This window comes from Oryctolagus cuniculus, chromosome 5 (assembly GCF_051225735.1).
Source record: "Oryctolagus cuniculus isolate XC-2025 breed Fujian yellow rabbit chromosome 5, ASM5122573v1, whole genome shotgun sequence".
In the NCBI taxonomy this organism is placed as follows: domain Eukaryota; kingdom Metazoa; phylum Chordata; class Mammalia; order Lagomorpha; family Leporidae; genus Oryctolagus; species Oryctolagus cuniculus.
Genome location: NC_142871.1, coordinates 84,701,477 through 84,721,792, shown reverse-complemented (window position 1 = coordinate 84,721,792; position 20,316 = coordinate 84,701,477). Strand labels below are relative to the sequence as shown.

The window sequence follows — 20,316 nt, the reverse complement described above, 5'->3', positions numbered from 1 at the left end:
TCTGGTTTCCCATGTGAGTGCAGGGGCCCAAGTACTTGGGCCATCTGCTTCTGCTTTCCCAGCCACATTAGCAGGAAACTAGATTGAAAGTTGAGCAGCCAGAACTCGAACAGGCACCAATACAGGACACCAGTATTGCAGGCAGAGGTTTAACCAAATGAACCATAATGCTGGCCCTTTCTAAATATTTATTTGAAAGGCATAGTTAAAGAGAAAAACAGAAAGTGAGATCTACCATCTTGCTTCTCTACCTAAATGACCCCAATGGCCAGGCTGGGCCAGGATGAAGCCAGAAATCTCGAACTTCATTATGGTCTCCAACATGAGTGGGACTCCAGCTTCCCAGGCATATTAGCAGGGAGCTGGACTGGAAGCAGAGCTCATATGGGATGTGGTGCTGCAAGCAGTGGCTTATCTGCTGCACCACCAACACCAGCCCCACTCAAAAATTCTGATGGACAGGAAGGCAGTAGAAGAGATGAAACATAATTCTCATCTTCCTCACAGAATAGTCACCCATACCCAATCAGGGTATTTTATTGGTGTGTTCAAAATGAGGAATACTCTGAACTCTAAGTCAGCACTACCACAGATGTTATGATTATAATGCCAGCCTCTGTTAATGCTGTGTCTCACCCTGGGCTGTGGAAGGTAGAGGTTGTTACAGTACCAGGTCCCCATTCTGTTACAGGAATTAAAATCTCCTATACTTTTAAACCAGTCATACCACTTAAAAAAGTTCTTCCAGAGAATTATATTTTGACAGTAGAAATAAGGTAATCCCCTATCACAGTTAAAGGGCAAATCTAAAGAAATGTTTGAAAACATGACTTTCTTCAAATTCTAGTCTGCTTTCTACATTTGCTAAATCAGTCCAACAATGCTAGTTCATTTTCTAAGATTAAGAAACATAAGAAAGATTAATTCTTCAAAGTCCCTCTAGACAACCTCTCCCCCCTTTTTTTGAGGGAGTTTTCTAAGAATTAGCATTAATGGAAATAAACATGAAACCTAAAGGAAAAAGAATATATACTACATATTGAGACAATTTCAGAAAGAAAAGCTTCAACATCTATTCTTTTTAAAGATTTATTTGAAATGCAGAGTTACAGAGAAGCAGAGACAGAGGGGTCTTCCATCTGCTGATTCACTTCCCAATTGGCCACAATGGCCGGAGCTGCGCTGATCCGAAGTCAGGAGCTTCTTCCAAGTCTCACATGCGGGTGCAGGGCTTCAAGGACTTGGGCCATCTTCTACTGTTTTCCCAGGCCATAGCAGAGAGCTGGATCAGAAGTGGAGCAGCCGGGCCTCGAACCAGTGCCCATATGAGATGCCGGCACTGCAGGCAGCAGCTTTATCTGCTAAGCCACAACACGGGCCCCAACTTCAACATCTATTTAAAAAATCATTTTTTTAAAAGTTTCAAAGGCTGTTAAAGTGTGATTAAATAGTAAACCAATTTCAGCAGGCCATCAAAAATGGAAATAATGTCAATGTGGAAAATGTTCATGAGAAATTAAAAACAGGTACATTTTAAAAGGGTATTAAAGTATTTTAATACAAGTTTGGATAGCTAATAAAGTATCAAATGTGGTTGCTCTCCAGTCACTCAAGAGACTTACTCTTTTTTGCCTAACCAAGCACAGTATCTAGAATTCAAATTGAGCTCATAAGGGCTTAAAACAAGTGAATTCTAAAGGAATTTCAAATTTTAAACAATGCAAAGAAAACCAGGTCCATTACTAGACCTCAAAATTGAAGCTTAAGTCCTGGGGCCGCTGCTGTGGCCCAGTGGGTTAATGCCCTGGCTTGAAGCACCAGCATCCCATATGGGTGCCGGTTCTAGTCCCAGCTGCTCCTCTTCCAGTCCAGCTCTCTGCTCTGGCATGGGAAAGCAGAAGATGGCCCAAATCCTTGGGCCCCTGCACCCATGTGGGAGACCCAGAAGAGGCTCCTGGCTCCTGATCGGCACAGCTCCGGCCATTGTGGCCATTTGGGGAATGAAACAGAGGATGGAAGACCTCTCTCTCTGTCTCTACCTCTCTCTGTAACTCTTTCAAATAAATAAAAAAAAATCTAAAAAAAAGAAAAGAAAGAAACTCAAGTCAAAAATCATTTAGGTGGAAAAATTCCAACTTTAATTAAATTATAACTTTCCATAGCACTTTATCATCTCAGGATGATCTGCTTGTGACATATGTGGCAGACTGAAACTAGTGATTGAAAATGTTTAAGGGAAAAAAGCTAAACCCCAAGACAAATTAAAAGTGCATTATAATCTTCTTTTCTGTGCTGTAAGGTTAATTACCAGCCCCCAAAATTCTAACATCACAACAAAGATAAATTTTGTTATACTGCAAAATTCTCATCAGCTCAAAATGAATACCAAAACTGGAAAACTGACATACCAGATTTTTAACAACTACCAAGAATTCCTTGCTCAATATAGAGCTACAATGTCATCTCATCATGTGAGAAAAGTCCACTTAAATCACTCAGTTCTTTTAGAAATAAAAGATCAGATTTTCATGTCAAAAAATATTTTTCCTAAAAATCCTATAAAATCTTTAAAAATGTATTTCTTCAATCAGCAAATCTGATAATGGTAAAATTCTTATAAATGGGCCTATTTAAATTATTGTTTTCTATGTAATGCATGTTTAAAAAATACTGGGGCTGGCGCCACGGCTCACCAGGCTAATCCTCCACCTGCAGTGTCGGCACTTCGGGTTCTAGTCCGGGTCGGGGCACTGGTCCTGTCCCGGTTGCCCCTCTTCCAGTCCAGCACTCTGCTGTGGCCCAGGAAGGGAGTGGACGATGGCCCAAGTGCTTGGGCCCTGTACCCCATGAGAGACCAGGAGGAAGCACCTGGCTCCTGGCTTCGTATTGGCGCAGGGCCAGGCCATAGCAGCCATTGAGGGGTGAACCAACGGAACGAAGACCTTTCTCTCTCTCTCTCTTTCTCACTAACTCTTCCTGTCAAAATAAAAAAGAAGGAATACTGGAAAGTATTATCAAATGCCTCAAAAAAAGTATCCTTCCAAGTCTTAAACTTAATTGCAGTATTTATTACAACTTGTTTTAGTCAAACACTTTTGTCATAAAATGCCACCTATTTAACTATACTGCTACAAAACAGTCCAAAACAAAAAACTGGTACAGAATCTAACATTTTTCTTTCAACTTTAGCACCTTTAAGAATCTTAGTTAAGGCCGGCGCCATGGCTCAATAGGCTAATCCTCCGCCTTGCGGTGCCGGCACACTGGGTTCTAGTCCCGGTTGGGGCGCAGGATTCTGTCCTGGTCGCTTCTCTTCCTGTCCAGCTCTCTGCTGTGGCCCGGGAGTGCAGTGGAGGATGGCCCAAGTGCTTGGGTCCTGCACCCACATGGGAGACCAGGAGAAGCACCTGGCTTCTGGCTTCGGATCAGCGTGATGCGCCGGCCACGGCGGCCATTGGAGGGTGAACCAACAGCAAAAGGAAGACCTTTCTCTCTCTCTCTCTCTCTCTGTCCACTCTGAAAATCTGAAAAATTTTGTGCTACGTTTAAAAGAAATGGTAAAAATAACAACAACAACCTTGGAATTATTTTCAAACCATATGAGCATACATTAAAGAGTTTGTGGGGAAATGGAATTAAAAAATGTTTTGAGTGTAGAAATTTTTTAAAGATCATGTGTATAAGTACAAGCCAATCCAGTTAACAACTGTTGCTACACCAAGACTGCCACTGATGAATCATCTCTCTCAGATGTGTTTAGAAAGTTGAGAAACACTTTTAAGTAAATGAATTCTAGAATCCCCAAGCTCAGCAAAATAAAGATGGTTCTCTTTGAATTAAATTCATTTGTGAACATTTTAGCATCTGTAAATGCTAGGCTAGGTCATGTCTGAGGAGTTATTTCCTCTTAATACCTTTTTAGAAGTAGGTAGTCTTGGGACCAGCATGTGGCGTAGCAGGTAAATCTGCTGCCTGCAGTGTTGGTATCTCATCTGTGCACTGGTTTGAGTCTCAACTGCTCCACTTCCAATCCAGCTCTCTGCTATGGCCTGGGAAATCAGCAGAAGACAGCTCAAGTCCTTGTGTCCCTACAGCCGCTTGGGAGATCTGGAAGAAGCTCCTGGCTTCGGATCGCCACAGCTCTGGCCTTTGCGGCCAATTGGGGAGTGAACCAGAGGATGGAAGACCTTTCTCTCTCTGCCTCTCCTCTGTGTAACTCTCTCAAATTAATAATTAAACCTGAAAAAAAAGTAGGTAGTCTTCTCAAAGGCAAGAAATTCACTGTGGTTTCACACATGCACAGAGAACACCCCTTGAAGTCAACAGTAACAGATAATGTGTTAACAAAGGACTATAGGAACCACAAATTGCTGGCTAACTGAGTTCCAGGTACTTGAAAATACCCACTCCTTTAACACCATTAGTTTCCTGAACCAACTGAGGTCCAAACTCAATTCATGCTGTCACTGTATATTCTTCAAGGAGATTCAAAAGTTTGTTTTCAAATAGGAAAAATACCCAAAACTAGGTACTTTAATGATTTTTTTTCTCAACCTCATATTACTTCTATTACTGTGCATTCCCAGGTCTATCTAAACAACAGGAAAGACCTATCCTACTCAAGCAATACACCATATATTCTTTTTCCTATAAAGGCATTCAAAAACTAAAGAAATTACTCTCCTTTACACTTCAGGTTATGCTTCCATAGCAACCATAGTGGTTATTACTATCCAGGCTTAGCCTATGTGTTTTCTATGCTCAAGTTACCGCTTATTTTCTACTGTCAATAAATAAATAAAAAGCTCAGTAATGAATACAAGTGCACTGTTTTTAATGGCCATGAACTTGCAAAATTCTTAAATGCATAATTCATGGAACTATGAAATAACTACACTTACATACATAGTTCTACCTAAAATATTGGGTTTAAAATCCAAAGTACAAAGACCATTAGAAAACATTTATTTGCCAAATTCACTGAAAACCTTAGAAGCAACAGCTGTCTAAATAACCACAAAATACTAAAAGACACTTCTGGCTCAATATAAATGACATCTGAAGTGAGATGCTGTCTTCTCCAACAGACATCTCATTTGTTTGCCTAGAACCATTTATATTTCATTTAAGCCAGCTGGTGTCTCTGTCTGCAGGCATGCATCAGTATCTAATGAACAATCTATACTCCCATAAGCCTTCTTCATTCACAAGCTGTAGTTTCCATTTTTAATGGCAAGTTTCCGGCAAATACACTGAGTTCTCACAAAGGAATTTAACTGTTCATCCAACTTAATTCCTCAGGCAATCTAGAACAATGGTACCAACCCATAAACAACGTGTATTAATATGCTTAGCAAATTCACAAATAGGTTGACATCCACAGGAGGATCTGTTCACTAGATCATTCATTCAGCACACTATTATGAAAACAATGCGTTGCATTTGATGGACAGTCTCTTAAAATGTTGCATAATATTTGGGTTTTATTCTTGGGAATATCATGACAATCTTTTGGCTAAATGGTAACACAATGAGATGTGTTAAAAAAATCAAACAATAAGGACAGAATACTTTGAAACTTGCTTTCAACTAACCAACCACAATGACTATTCATGCACTGAGGTATTCATTTCTTCCAATCATGTACAATATTGCCCCCTTTTTCCCAAATATCTACCCTCATCATCTACTTTTCCTTTTCCATATCCAAGGTATTATAAGCTTCACTGCTGACACCCTAATTGGATAGGTAAAGTTTTTCTGCAAAGGACCAGACAGCAAATATGGAGTTTTGGGACAATACAGTCTGTCACAACTACTCAACTCTGTCATTGTAGCCTACAACATATGGAACTTTAAAAAGCTCCGTTCCGATAAAATTTGATTCATATACAATGAAATTTGAATTTCACAGATTTTCACGTGTCATGAAGTAATTCTCTTTTCCAACCATGAAAAATGTAAAAAAACACATTTGTAGCTCCCAGGATGCATGAAAATACCACCATAGTATTTTCTAGACCCTCCCCTAAATGATGTACAACATTTCTGAATTAGTGAATCAGGTGTCCCAAAAACCAGAGTTGGCATAGGCATTGATAAAGGAGACCCTAAAAAAGTCACAATGCTAATTAGCAAAATAAAGGCTTCAAGTTTTGAGGTTAAGCAAGAAAGCTTAACTTCCTTCAGTTTAGCCCATCCCTTTTTACTAGTATTAAGTTGCAACAGTTTGAACAATATCGATTTAAATGATAGCTGTCAAGTCAAACTAAAATAACAGCTAAGGTTTAAAACACATGTCCAAGTGTCTGAAACTAAATAAAGCCACAACACGACTTCAACTACACCATCAGAAGGAACTAGTGTTATTAAATATCCAGAGAATACAGATAAGTTGCATACTATACATGCCCTGAAAAAAAATAAACTTCAGAACTCTAGTACTAAATTATTTAGATTATATTTGAACCCACAGAAGTGAAAGGAAAAGAGAGTTCCCATAAAATTTCAATTTGGTAAATCCAATCCTGGCTACTTGTTTCAGCTAAGGATATGAGTATCCACTCTTAGGAAGTTTAAGAATCGCCACTGTGAAAATAGCAATCTAAAAATTGAGTGTTTGGGAAAATCATTTCTAAGTTTCTTCACATGAAAACTGAGAAGCTCCTTGAAACTTGCGTAAGACTAGCTCCTTTTATGAAAATATTAGTACAAAAAAAAAAAGCATACATCAAACTGGCCATAAACACAAGGCCAAATTAAATTAATTTGGAATGTCTTTCAAAATTACAATAAAAAGAAATTTCCGTTTTAATTAAGTCTAACTTCAGCAATGTTAACTAGCTTTCAAGTCAACTTTTTGTTAATATTCAAATTAGTTGAGACAGCTAAATAACTTTTAGCAACCTTCATAAAAAGATCAATTCAGATGTTATTTCAGGTTTCAGCAAGTGACCAAACTTCCAAAGTGAAAGTCAAAAAGCACCTTGAATGAAGGAAATATTTCAGAAAATGAATGTGGATTTGAATTCTAGTAACTTTACTTTTATAATCATTTAATTGCAATTTGAGATGTGGAGACAACTGTATTAACCAGTGCTGCCAATACATCAACGAAATGACAAGCTTGCCAATGATCACAATTCTTTCTGAATACTTTCTCTAAAGTGAGGAGACATGTTACAACCACCCCTCACCATTTTACATATAATGCACAAGATTACTTTAGCATTGAGAAGTACATTAACTCCCAAATTTAACCCTGTTAATTCACTTTCTTGACCGAAATGTATTGGTTACAGCTTTTTTGAAAGTGGCCTTAGTAGCTGCGAAGTACAAATCTCATGACATCATTTCAGTTTTCATACCATTTCACTAAACAGGCACTAAAAATGTAAAACACCTGGAACTCATTCCAGATAATGGTTGTTCCCTTTTTCGTTTTTTTAAAGTAAAACCTATCAATCAATCAATTGAATACCTTGATATAGAAGACAGCATAGGTATAGTCATTCATTTTACCTGGGAATGCCTGTGAAAACGGGCCACAATTCTAAGCTGTATGCCCTTAAGTTAAGTATCAGTAAAAATGGTAGTTGGGTATTTGAATCTTTTCATGGTTTGGCAAAGGATATTTTGAAATGTGGCATTAAACAAAAAAAACTTCATAAAGTCAATTCCAAACGGAAGTTACCAAATATAGAGGTATATACACTTCTTACTTTTTTAAAGCTAATGATAAGGAGACATTTAAATTAAGCTATGAAAAGGCTTTGTCTAATGCGATATTACTACCAAAGGCTCTCACAAAAAACCTTGGCAAGCTACACACAAAGGAACCCGATTTACACTTCAAGTCCACAAAAGCCTATCCTAGGACTGTGCCAGGGGCACACAAGGATTTCAAAGTCCAGAAAAAAAACCGGGCACACACATGCTGTACAAAGCAGCCAAAAAGGCATTCCCCAGTCACTTTCAGGAAATGTTTCAAGATACAGAGCAAAAAAAGTCTGTGAAATCCCCTGGATCCTTAGGGTGATTTATTAATTCTTAAGACTAGGTGGTTTTCTCCCAACGTGACTTTGTTGGGCAGAAATAAAGCCTTCTCAAATAAAAGCAATCACTCAGCCCCAATTTTCAGTACAATTCGCTTTTCGTCAAAAGTTCAAGATTCCCAAGGTCTAGACGTATAGTGCGATCACATTACAGTACTCGGGAAGACTATTTTCTTTGTTGTTGACCGTGCTAGGGAAACAGGTCTTGACTCAGCCAAAGTGGCGTTCTTGTGGGTGATTAATGACAGGCCTAGATCTCGCCCCAGTGACATCCATCCCCACCCCCTTCCCCCTCTACACTAAAATCAGCCATGTCTGAACTGGAGGAGGGGCCGTCGCCTCGCCTCAAACCACCTAATCCAGAGTTAATAGCTGCAACCAATCGATTCGGGCAAACACATCCAGATTCGGGTGAAATGTGAGCCTTCTCTCGCCTAAATTTGTGAAGAACATCGCCCTCGCTGATCATTTCCGCCGGGGCTCTACCGACCACGGAAACACTCGATTCCAGTCATGCCGCCCAAAGAAAAAGATCTTCCTCTTCCTCACAATACCGGCCCGGCCCTCATCCACCCCATCTCCCGCCTCGACATCAGGCCATTTCTATTGTGTCTCCGTAGCCCGAGGAGCTAATTATCAGCAATGTGGTCGCCCGAGCACTGTGCTGAGAACGGAGACCACAGTCCAGTGCCCCCACCCCGGCAGCCTCCTGCCGCGCACGCCCCCACGATCCCAGTGCTCTCGCCCACCCCCGAGCCCGCGGGGCCGGGTCCCACCTGTGGTGAGGCGGGAGGAGACGTCGCCAAAGGGGGACGGCTCCATTCGGAGATACTTCTGCGGCGAGGCGGCCGCGGCCGAAAAGGAGGCGGCGGTGGCCGCGGCCGCCGACGACGGGGAGGCGGCGGTCGAGGTGGGCGCTGATAATGGCGCACATCGTCTCCGCTTCGGGGACGCCGGGCTCAGCAGCGGGTCGAAATCCAGAGTCCTTTTCAGAGTGGCTCCGCACGCCATGGCCTCAGGCAGCCGAGGCGCCGGGCTCGGGTGGGGTCGGAGAGGGGTGACGGGAGGGGACCCGAGGGGCGCCTAAGCCACGGGCTCAGCAGGAGCCAGGCGGGTCGCGGAGAGCCGCCGCCGCCGCTGCCTCCGCGGCAGGGGCAGTGGCCAGGGCAGACCCGGGCGAGAGCGGGAGGGGCGGGCGGCAGCGCACGCCGGCCGCGTCAGTGGGGGGCTCTTCCGCCTCTTCAGACGCGGCTCCCACGGGAGAGGCTCCGGCCGCCCCCGCCGTCCGTTCAAGCTTTTGCGCCGCGCCTGAGTCGCTCCTGAGCTGAAACCTGCTTCCTTCGGAAGTCGATACCAGCCCCGTGGGGAGGGAGGCCGAGACGCAGCTCCTGATACGCCCGAGCGCGGCCAGCAGTTCGCGAGCAGCAGTCGCTGTCGAGGGACTGCGAGGCTGCTGCGGCAGCAACAGCTCAGGAGAACACGTCCAACTGCTTCCCCCTGTACTGTACGACTCTTCCACCCGCCGCCGGCCCCAATATGGCGTCAATAACAACGCCGCCGATTCAAATCCTGCGGCCTCAGGGCGCGTGCGCAAATGGGCGGCTCCACCTGTAGTTGAATTCTGGGAATTGTAGTGTTTGACTGAGAGGAGAAATCGACGTGAAAGGCGGTCATGGAGTAGTCACAGAAACCACGACTCCCGTCATGCAAGGCGTGCGATTCTGAGTTCCGGGTTGGAATTTAAATCCCCCTGCACAGCTTCAGTGTAAAAGGAACTTAGCATAAGAGAGGAAAGAAAAGGTTCTGAGGCAGTAGATGAGAAGGACGAGAACCTGTGGGGAAAGCAAGGCAAACGTACTACAGGCTCCTATGACTCAGGGCTTAGTTTTTCCTACAGTGATTTAACAACCGGGAAATGGAAAACTAAGCCAACGAAATAACACAGAATAGATTATTTTGGATGTTAACAGAGCCAAAAAGCAAAACCTGTCATAGGAAATAATAACAAGAACATGAAATCTATTTAGGATTCCAAGAGAAAACAGCATTAATAGTATCGAGATTTTCGATCATTGGTGGAATGCGATGCTTTGCCCATCCACCTAAGTTCTGCAAAGCCAGACGCTTCTGTACAGGAACAGGATTTGAACAAATACAGGACCAAACTGTTTTGCTCCAGGTGAAAAGCAAGTGATTTCAGAAATGCTATTATCTCTGTTGAATATTGGTGTATACAAGTACCTTATGAACTGTAAAAAAGAAATCAAGACATAACGAATTGTCTAGGTAATTATCTACACAGTGGACCCATTTTGAAAGTAGAGGGGAAAAGGACCTAATAGTTGTAATTTTAATCAGATACCAAAAATTAGAATTCAATATAAAATTAATAAAGATTTATGTAGAAATGATCACCAGTTCTCTGTCTTTTACTCTTGAAGTTATCAATAGTATATAAGAACTAATTTTCTTATGGGAATGCCAGATTAGCCAATTATTATCAATCCCATATCAAATTATCCAGAAACATGTTTTGTAGCCATTTTGTCTATTGTTTGTTATACCTTCTTTGGACGGTAGCTTAATATATTCTTGTTTTATCGAATTGTTCAATACCTCAGAATCTTTCCTTATCACACTGTGTTCACAACTAAGTCATGATACTTTTAATTTAGGATATTATACTGTTTGGAAAATATCTTTTGAGAAGTATCAGTATTTAATGAAACAGTGGGTTAAGACACTGACTAGATAAACTTACTAAACTCTAGACACTCCATGATACTGTGAAAATTAACAGAATATATTTTATGTAACTACAAAAAGGTTAACCGCTGGAAAATAAGCAAAAACAATTTATGTTCTTGGTATATTCTGAAATTAAAATTAAGCTGTAGAATTTATACTGGAAAGGGGTACTCTGTATTCAATTTTGTCCATTCAAAATTCTTGTTGAAGTCCTAACCTCAGTACCTCATAATGTGACTTTATTTGAAAACAAGGATATTTCAAACATAATTAGATAAGACAGTTGATACTAGAGTGGGAATAAGATATGATCCTACTCTAATGTGACTTGTATCAAGAGGGAAATTTGGGGGACCAGCATTGTGCCATAGCAGGTAAAGCCGCTACCTGTGACACCAGCATCCCACATGGGCATTGGTTTGAGTTCTGGCTGCTTCACTTCTAATCCAGCTTTGTGCTAATGGCCGAGAAAAGCAGTGAAGATGGCCCAAGTACTTGGGCCCCTGCTACCCACATGGGAGACTCACATGAAGCTCCTGACTCTGGCCTGGCCTAGACCTGGCCATTGCAATCATTTGGGGAGTGAACCAGAGGATAAAGGATCTTTCTGTCTCTATCTCTCCCTCCCTCTGTAACTCTTTCAAACAAATAAATAAATCTTTAAGGAAAAAAAAAATAGAGGGCAATTTGTGGACAGGCACTACCTCACTTGAACATAGATTAGCGTGATCATCTGTAAGCCAAAGAACGGCAAAGACTGTCAGCAGGTCATAAGAAGCTAGGAAAGAAACTTGGAACAGATTCTCCCCTCACAGTGCTCAGAAGGAAACAACCTTGATGATTCTTTGATCTCAGAGTTCTATTCTCCGAACCACGTGACAATAAATTTCTGATGTTTAAGCCATCCAGTTTATGGAACCTTGTTAAGGCAGTCACAGAAAACTCATACAGGAAGGGACTGTGATTATCATTTGAGATACAGTAGACTGCTTGGAAAATGGGGAAAGAGTTGTATCTAAACATGTAGGGGCTATGTGGCAAACTTGACAGCTTACAGTCATAATAGCTGTCCGTGAGGTCACCACTACATAGGTCACCACAACATAGCATATCAAGATTAGACATGACTGGGCTGGAGTGCCTTTCCTTCTACCAATGACTAAGGAGGCTATTTCAGAAACTCAGAACCAAGAAGACATTTCCCTATTCACGTCAGTGTCTTTGCTAAGTCTCTCTCTGCCCTTTTTGCCTGACTACCTACCCTTTAAGACTCAACCCAGGCATTAACTCCTCCAGAAAGCCTTCCCCAATACTTCAAGGCTGAGTTAGTTTTATTGAGTTACAGAAAAAGACACACCTGTCTCATATCTTCATCATTAGCCTCACCACATTGTAATATAATTCTCTGTTCATGGCTCTGCCTCTCCCACCACGGTGTTAACTCCTTACCAATAATGTAGTACCTTGCACATTTCAATAAACATTCATTGAATGCTTCTTAAATATTTTTAAAATTACCCTATCCTTCCAGTTGTCCATATTATCCTTGTCCTTTAAGACAGGGTATCTACTAAAATACTATAACAATATTTTAGGGTACAAGAAATTTATTAGAGATAAAAAGAACCTAAAATGTATTTCTTTGGCTAAAATTGAAAATAGTAATTATACTGGAAAACCATAAGTCTTAGCATAGCTTATTTTTTAATTTAAAAATTTATTTTTATTTGAGAGGCAGAGAGAGAACAAGAGACCTTCTACCTGCTGGTTCACTCTCCAAAAGCCAACAATAGCCAGGACTGGGCCAGGCAGGAACCCAAAACTCCAACTGGGTTTCCCATGTTAGTAGCAGAAACTCAGCTAATTGAGCCACCATATGCTGCCTCCCAAGGTTCATATTAGCAGAAAGCTGGGACTGGACATGGAACAGGAATTCAAACCCAGGCACTCCATATAGGATGGGAGCGTCCCAAGCAGCATCTCAACCATTTTGCCAAATGCCTGCCCCTTAACATAGTTTAGAAGTGAATTTTTATTTTGTTGATCAAGAGGAAAAAGGAAACCGTATTTACCATGTTAATAAATTGAATCAGGCCACATGATTCTAAATATATAGTACAGCTAATGGCTCTAGTGACCTACACAGATGAAAATTGCTCTTGTTGTGACCAAAAAGGCCTGTAACAAGTGTTAAAGGCCTGAAATATTTAGAATAGTTTTACCAATCTAGCAAGTATTTTCTGATGGGTAACCATAGAAGCCTCTAAAAAAAATCAAACTCTTTTACTAAGATTCTGGTTTTTTTCTTGGTATTAGACTTTTCTAACACCTCCCAAAATATTCCACAGGATCTGATTCTGATGAGTCATTCTTTGACTAAAGCCAGTAAAAGTAGACATAGCTAGATAGCATAGAACTTCATCATCTTGAAACTGAAGTTGCTCTTTGCACCATAAATCATTTTACACAAGTTTTTCTGATGTCAAATAAAGATAAATGCAAAACTATAAGGTGTGGATAGGTGTTTGATGACTCTTTGTACTGAGTAAGAATAATTATTGGCTCACCATTAGCAATTCTAATTCAGAAGCCACTTCAAATCCATACTCAGAACAAACATTGCCTGGGGCAGAAAAAAATGTTTAATCACTGCAAAAATGCGTGCAGTTAGGGAAGAATAGACATTGTGATTCCTCCATTGCAGGCTGACCTGCACCTTTTCTAAGCACCCTATTTGGAATACATAGTATTTTCCAATGTAGATGTGGTGCTGGCCTGTTTTTCTTTGTTTTCATCTGTTTGGAATGGGGTCACATCCTGATAGACTCATATAAGTTGATAAATATCATATATTGAAACTATCGTAAGCTGGAAGTGCATTTACTATAACCACCCTACCAAAATCATAGGTCAGCAGCTCAACGTACTATAGAATCTGTTATTTACCTTTCTGCTGCCCTTCAGAATATTGTGCTACATGTCAGTAGCTTGGGAAAAAAACTCAAAATTCCAAGTACACTTTCTTACATGTCACTTTTGTACCACCATAAAGTTGAACAACCCTTAGTGGCATCATGGTAAGCCCCAACTCAGGGGCTGGACTATTGATTGCAGTGTTAAGGCAAGATTCCCTGTAGATTGTTCAAGTCAGATCAGCATCTGGCTCTTTGTAAAGATTTCCAGAAACAAGATACAGAATCCTGCTCAAGTGTAAAACACAGTTGCAAGGTTTTTTTTTATATCCATCATTAATCTCTTCCATCAGAGGCTTATTTCTCGTTGTATAATGCCCTATAAAAACCACCACAACTCCAGGAGATGCTTTGAAAGAAACCACATAATAGTGTCTGGGCGGTCAACAATAAGATTTTATGAAGTCCTTATTTTTAAAAGTACACACTTTTCTCAAGTACTTACCTTCAAGTATCTGTACCCTTGCTCAGGAGTGACTCTTTATAGAAAATTCAGTCACATGTGGGAATCTTATTTCCCAGCCCAAATCAATTATAAGAATCAAGTAGAAGGAGAGGGAAAGGGGAATTGAAAATGCAATACACTGGCTATAACAAGAAATACTATCATTGGCTAACAAGAAAAGAGATTTTAGGTTAAAAAAAAACTACAAAATTAAAAAAAGCGTAACAGTCTTGAGACATCCATTTGTCAGGACAATTAGTCTGCTACGGCTACACTGCAACTGAAAATCACTGGATTATTACATTATAATAACCATAGAGTTGCCAAATTTAACAGATGAAATATAAAATGTCCAGTTAAATTCCAACTTTAGATAAGGAATAATCTGTTAGTGTAAGCTTATCATAAATATTTCATGAATTGAGCTGAAATTTTGCTGGGTGTCCTGTAGTTTTAGCTGGTAAACCCTAAATGAGCATACAAGATGGTGACCCTGACTCAAGAAGAAAAGCGCAAGCTAGGTTTAGTATGCAATTCAAAAGGTGTGAAACAAATGATTTTAGAAAGTGTCCTAGTGATAATATTTAAGATTAAGAAAATCAAGTGTTTCAGTTATTTGAAATTAATTTACATGAAAAACTTTGGGCCATGCATATTCTATGCACTGCATAAAATAGTGCTAGGGATAAAATAAATAGGAAACATTTGATGAATAATGAAAAGCTTACCACACCCTCTCCCAATTGGTTGGACATCTCAGACCCATGAACGTTGTCCCAACCTCTCCCAGTCACTGAATTTTAGAATGCCTTCACACCTTCTACTGCAGGTGTCGGCTCCAGTTCCATTGTCCTGCATGCGTCCAAGCCTGACTCAGAGTTGGAGTCACTGTCTGTGTCAGGCTCCCGTTCCCTCTTGTGTTTTCTGTTCTGGGCTTCCATGATGTCACCACGAATCTTCCCTGAGCAGGCTTCTTGGGAGAAGGAGATGATGACCACACTTCTCCGATACATTGGGCTTCTTTGGCAAGCCCTTTGTTAGAAGGTGAGCCAGGTGTATGGTATGAAGGCAATGAAGAAGGAGGTCCAGCCTTTCCTCATGAAAGGAGACAGGGTGTTTCTACCCCACCCACTGATAACAAGTATCACCCTGGGATCAATTATTGGTCACTTGCAGCCCTTGGGACCTATAATAAGGCTAGGGCTTCATGGGGGTACCCAAGTAACTGTTAGATTTCATCTGGAACTTGTGTCCCACAATGAGTTATTCTTGGTGGCCAGTTGAGTCAAAAAAAAAAAAAAAAAAAAAAAGTCCCCATTTGAAGCTTAAGAACACCAGTCCACACCTGTAATAGGGTTTGCCTCTGAGCAGTGGGTCATGGAGTGGGTCTGTGGGAGCAAGACATAGTTTTCGCTTTCAAAGAACATTGCTTTATACCTCTTTTGAGTTCTTTTCCAAAAGTTCCATTTATCATAATCATTTTCAAAAAGGGACTATAATTCTTTTTCTCCAGAAAAAAGTCATCCCGATTACCATCTATCTGAAAACTAAGAACAAGTACATCTCACAACAGTGTCTAGTGCATAGTAAACCCTTAGTCAGCGAAGGCTATTATTATCATGCTAAGACAAACTCCAAGAGCTCCTGAAACCTGAGGTAGTGCAGGAGTCTCAAGAGTATCTTCTTGTCCATTAGACTGCCCAGAGGCCAATTACAGCTGCTGAGGTCCAGTTTCTGAGACACTTACACCTCTCCACATACACCCCTTCGGTGCCTGCACTCCTGAGAAGACTGCTGCTAGAGCCACTACTCAATTTTGCCTTAGTCCTGCAAAATGGTCTTAACTGTCACTTCTGAATACATGTCTGGGTGGCTCCCTAGCTAACTTCTATTGTGTTTCAAAGGCTTTTGAGGTGTCTTCCCAAAGCGGAGTGCCCTGTTCTGATACCAACTATCAAACTGGTATTCTAATTGCAGTTTTATTTTTTGTTTTGGTCATTCACAATTGTCAATCCCAAACCCACAACATTGTTGAAACGAAGACCACAGTTATTGCTCAGAAGGAGATCAGCAACCCGATTCGAATGTTCTTTGAGAAGCAGTCCCGGAGCAATGAATGTCAGGATTATGGCTGATTCCTAACTCTTGAAGTTCAGTCTGCTTTTTAGATTACAAGAGAAGATGACAGTGATCAGGTTAATTAAAGTGATACCCGAGCAGCTGATTTTGGAATGTGAAAAGTGACATGGAGGATGGAGTAGGTTGCATACAAAAACTATTTAAAACTCTTAGTGACTTCTGTTGTGTAAACAACCAGGAACTGCAAGCCTATTATGTCTCAGACACTGTGTTAGGCAATGTGGAGGCTAGCAACATGGAAAAGACAGTTCCCTCTTCTGAGAGGTTTACAGGCCAGGGCAGGGGGTGGGGGGGAGATATGTTCACAAATAACACTAGAGAGAGTGAAAAACAGGGAACTCAGGACAGCTGGGCTCCAAATCAGTGAAGCTGGGTTACAGAGTAATCCTCTTTAATCCTACTTAGATAGGTGAGTTAAAACCAAGATTCATAATATATGAGGGGATGAGATCCTATCATATTAAAAATCCTAATCATAGTGGTATTAATTCCATTTGACTTATTTTTTAAATATTTTATTTATTTATGTATTTGAGAAGCAGAGTTACATCAGAGAGAGAGAGAGACAGAGAGACAGAGAGACAGAGAAACAGAGAGACAGAGAGAAAGGTCCTCCATTTGCTGGTTCACTCCCCAAATGGCCACAACAGCTGGAGCCAGGCCAGTCTGAAGCCAGGAGCCAGGAGCCAGGAGCTTCTTCTGGGTCTCCCTCATGGGTGCAGGGGCCCAAGCACTTGGGCCATCCTCTACTGCATTCCTGGGCCATAAGCAGAGAGCTGGATCCGTGGTTCAGAAGAGGACACAAACTGGTGCCCACATGGGGTGCCGGCACCACAGGCAGAGGCTTGCCCCACTAAGCCACAGCGCCGGCCCCTCCATTTGACTCTTAAACTTGTGGGACATTCCTAGGTCACACCATCTAAAATAGGTCAGAGTTGGGACTGTTACCCAAGTTTATAATATCCCAATGGTGTGTTCCACACTGTTGACTTGGGTAGCAAAGAAACCTGGAAGGAAACAGATTAATTTAAAATTTACAATGCATCACAATGGAAATAAGGAGAAAGTGACCAATTAAAAATTTTTTTCTTTCTTTTTTTAAAAAAATTATTCTACTTATTTGAAAGGCAGAGTTACACACAGGGAGAGAGAGAAAGAGTTCTTCCATCTCCTGGTTCACTCCCCAAATGGCTGCAACAGCTGAAGCTGGGCTGGTCCGGGAGCCAGGAGCTTCTTCCAGGTCTCCCATGTTGGTGTAGGGGCCCAAGTATTTGGGCCATCCTCTACTGCATCCCCAGGTGCATTAGCAGGGAGCTGGATTGGAAGTGGAGCAGCTAGGACTCGAACAGGTGCCCATGTGAGATGCTAGCCCTGTAGGCCGTGGCTTAACCCACTGCACCACAAGGCTGGCCCCTTTACAGTTTTTAAGGTGACTCTCAACCTAAGGTCCAGAAGACACACAGGAATGTCCCCTATGATGGCTTCACTGTGTTTTGCTTTTCTGGGTACCAAGCTTAAAGAGATGACTGATTGTTGCCATATCCTGCATCTCTTTTAGGCAATTGGGAGTTCCCAGAGAGTATTCATGGAATGACATTTGGCCCACATGACTTATTTTCTTTTCCTATGGAATGTCTTTTATCATATCTCCAAAATAGCTAGCACTTATCTACAGAGATCTAACAATGATTCCTAAATCATATTAATTATGTTTTTATTTTTATTTAATTAGCTAACAGCAGTTACTGAAATAGAAATTGAGGTTTCTTTAATTCCTCTTGGTTCTTTGGTACTCAAAATGTGAGCCAGGGGTCAGAAGCTTTGGCATCACCTGGGAGTACACCTGGAGCTACTGAATCAAAATCTGCACATTAACAACATGCCCCAGATGATTCATATATTAAATTTGAGACACTGCCTCAGTTCACGTAGTTTCTCCCTGGAAAATGTACTAAGGACAGCATACAGCGGCACTTAGGTATGTGCCAAGCCCACTGTGAGGCCCAAGTGATACTAAGATAACTAAAACAAGGCCCCTGTAATAGACAGTAGATTGAAAGAAAGGATTCTAGTAGTCTGAAAATACTCACCTGGATCAACGAGAATTTTTGTATCCAAATGTCTTTCTGCTGTGTGAAAGAATGGAGTTTCAGAATGGCTTTTTTTTTTTTTTTTTTTTGACAGGCAGAGTGGATAGTGAGAGAGAGAGACAGAGGGTGCTTCTCCTGGTCTCCCATGGGGTGCAGGGCCCAAGCAATGGGTCCTCCTCCACTGCCTTCCCGGGCCACAGCAGAGAGCTGGCCTGGAAGAGGGGCAACCGGGACAGAATCCGGTGCCCCGACCGGGACTAGAACCCGGTGTGCCGGCGCCGCTAGGTGGAGGATTAGCCTATTGAGCCGCGGCGCCAGCCCAGAATGGCTTTTAATGAGCACAATGCACCTGATACTGTGTTTACTTCCCAAGAGATCATAACTCAAGGAAGGAGAAACAAGAAAAAGGAAAGATGACACATGTCACTGAACTGTTCCTTCATTCCCTAGTCACTAACCCTCAACAGCAACAAAACTAACCTCCCAGAACCCATACATTTAACACTTACTAAGTGTTAGCTGTATGCCCATCTTTGTGCTGGTGTTCCAGTTCTGGATAAATACTACCCGGGCTCAGCTCTTCAAGGTGAGTACAACTACTGTGCAAGTCTGTGAGTGTGAACAGAAGGCTGTGGCTTGCAGATGGAAAGGAAAGGACTAATTTTGCTTTGGTGTTCTTTCCTTTGTAAACATTTTACCATTCCCTTCACTGCAAGGGTGTTCCTCTCACGCATTTCTGGGGCACCTAAGATGCCCATGCTTGAATTAGAGATAGCTACTGTAACCAGTAGTTAAAACTGTCCTGAGCCAAAGTTGAAGCATCATCTGCCATTCAACTATTATTTCTCCTAAGATGATGCAACTCATCATTTTGGCACTGAGCTCTGTATCAATTCTACTCAAAGTGTGGTCTATGGATTTGTTACCAGGCACAGAGATAAATCAACAATGACAGTCTAAAACTTTTATAGCAATCTGACATAGTCACAACATGCAAGGGCATCACTCGAGGACTGGTGTTGTCAAACAGGTATAGTTCAGGTGTTGAACTGAAATGAGCGAGTCAAACGTGACACAAGCTATATACTAGCACTAGAAGGACATTTAATAGTTTAAGGATAATTTGTCAACTGTGACCCAATGCCTATAAAATCCAGAATTTGTCTTGCTCATTTGTTTATTAAGGATAATTTAAATTTAACCATAACTTTAAAGGATCAATTTTGGAACTGGCTATTGATGAAGATTGAAAATTAATGTAGGATACATATGTCCCCTGCTTCATTTTAGATGAAAGTTAAAAACGTGTCTGTGGGCTTACTGAAATTGCTTTAAATTCTCTTATTCCTTTCTCATCAACCTACCTCTGTGAGACTAATTCCCCCTACTATGAATGTTATTGAAACAATCAGTAAGTGTTTGGATATACATGATCCCTTGTTAGTAGTGTTGTCACCTATCCAACCTAGTTAGATAAATTAAGAAGCAAAAAGCAAGCTCACTCATCACATGAAAAACTTTAAATATTAATATTCAAAGTGTTTATTTCGTGTACTAATCAATATTTAATGTGCAGAATTGCTTTTGCCTTCATAACTTGTTTCAGAACAGTGTATACATTTTTGTAATTTATTTTTTCCCAATTATATTGAAATTTATATCATTGAATCTAATAATCTTAAAACGTGGGCTTAGGGGCCTAGCTTTGGCACAGTGGCTGACAAAGTACATGAAGTGCTAGCATCCTATAACAAAAGGCCTGGGTTTGAGTTCCACCTTTTCTTCTACTCTAGCTTCCTGTTAATGTACCCTAGGAGGCAGCAGGCAATGACTCAAGTACTTGAATCTCTGCCACCCATTTGGGAGAC

The 20,316-nt window shown here is 41.2% G+C and overlaps 2 protein-coding genes across 8 annotated transcripts in view; one reads left to right on the top strand and one right to left on the bottom strand.

Moving 5' to 3' along the window:
* Positions 1-4,821, top strand: part of ORC3 (origin recognition complex subunit 3) — a 95,249-nt gene extending 90,428 nt beyond the window's left edge. For 3 of the 4 annotated variants that reach the window (XM_089332920.1, XM_089332918.1, XM_051854484.3), the window contains exon 20: positions 4,036-4,821. In XM_089332920.1, coding sequence (XP_089189046.1) covers positions 4,036-4,216 — 181 coding nt within the window. In that variant the 3' untranslated portion in view covers positions 4,217-4,821. The remainder of the gene's footprint in view (positions 1-4,035) is intronic. The other variant, XM_070073792.2, reaches the window with a different exon arrangement.
* The window catches only part of AKIRIN2 (akirin 2), a 30,034-nt gene extending 14,704 nt beyond the window's left edge, over positions 1-15,330 (bottom strand). Inside the window, exon 1 of one of the 4 annotated variants that reach the window (XM_089332925.1) lies at positions 15,037-15,330. In XM_089332925.1, coding sequence (XP_089189051.1) covers positions 15,037-15,232 — 196 coding nt within the window. In that variant the 5' untranslated portion in view covers positions 15,233-15,330. Of the gene's footprint in view, positions 1-8,830; positions 9,611-14,219; positions 14,244-14,947 lie in introns of those variants that run through there. The other 3 variants (XM_089332926.1, XM_089332927.1, XM_002714571.6) reach the window with 3 other exon arrangements.
* Between the last annotated feature and the right edge of the window lie 4,986 nt (positions 15,331-20,316).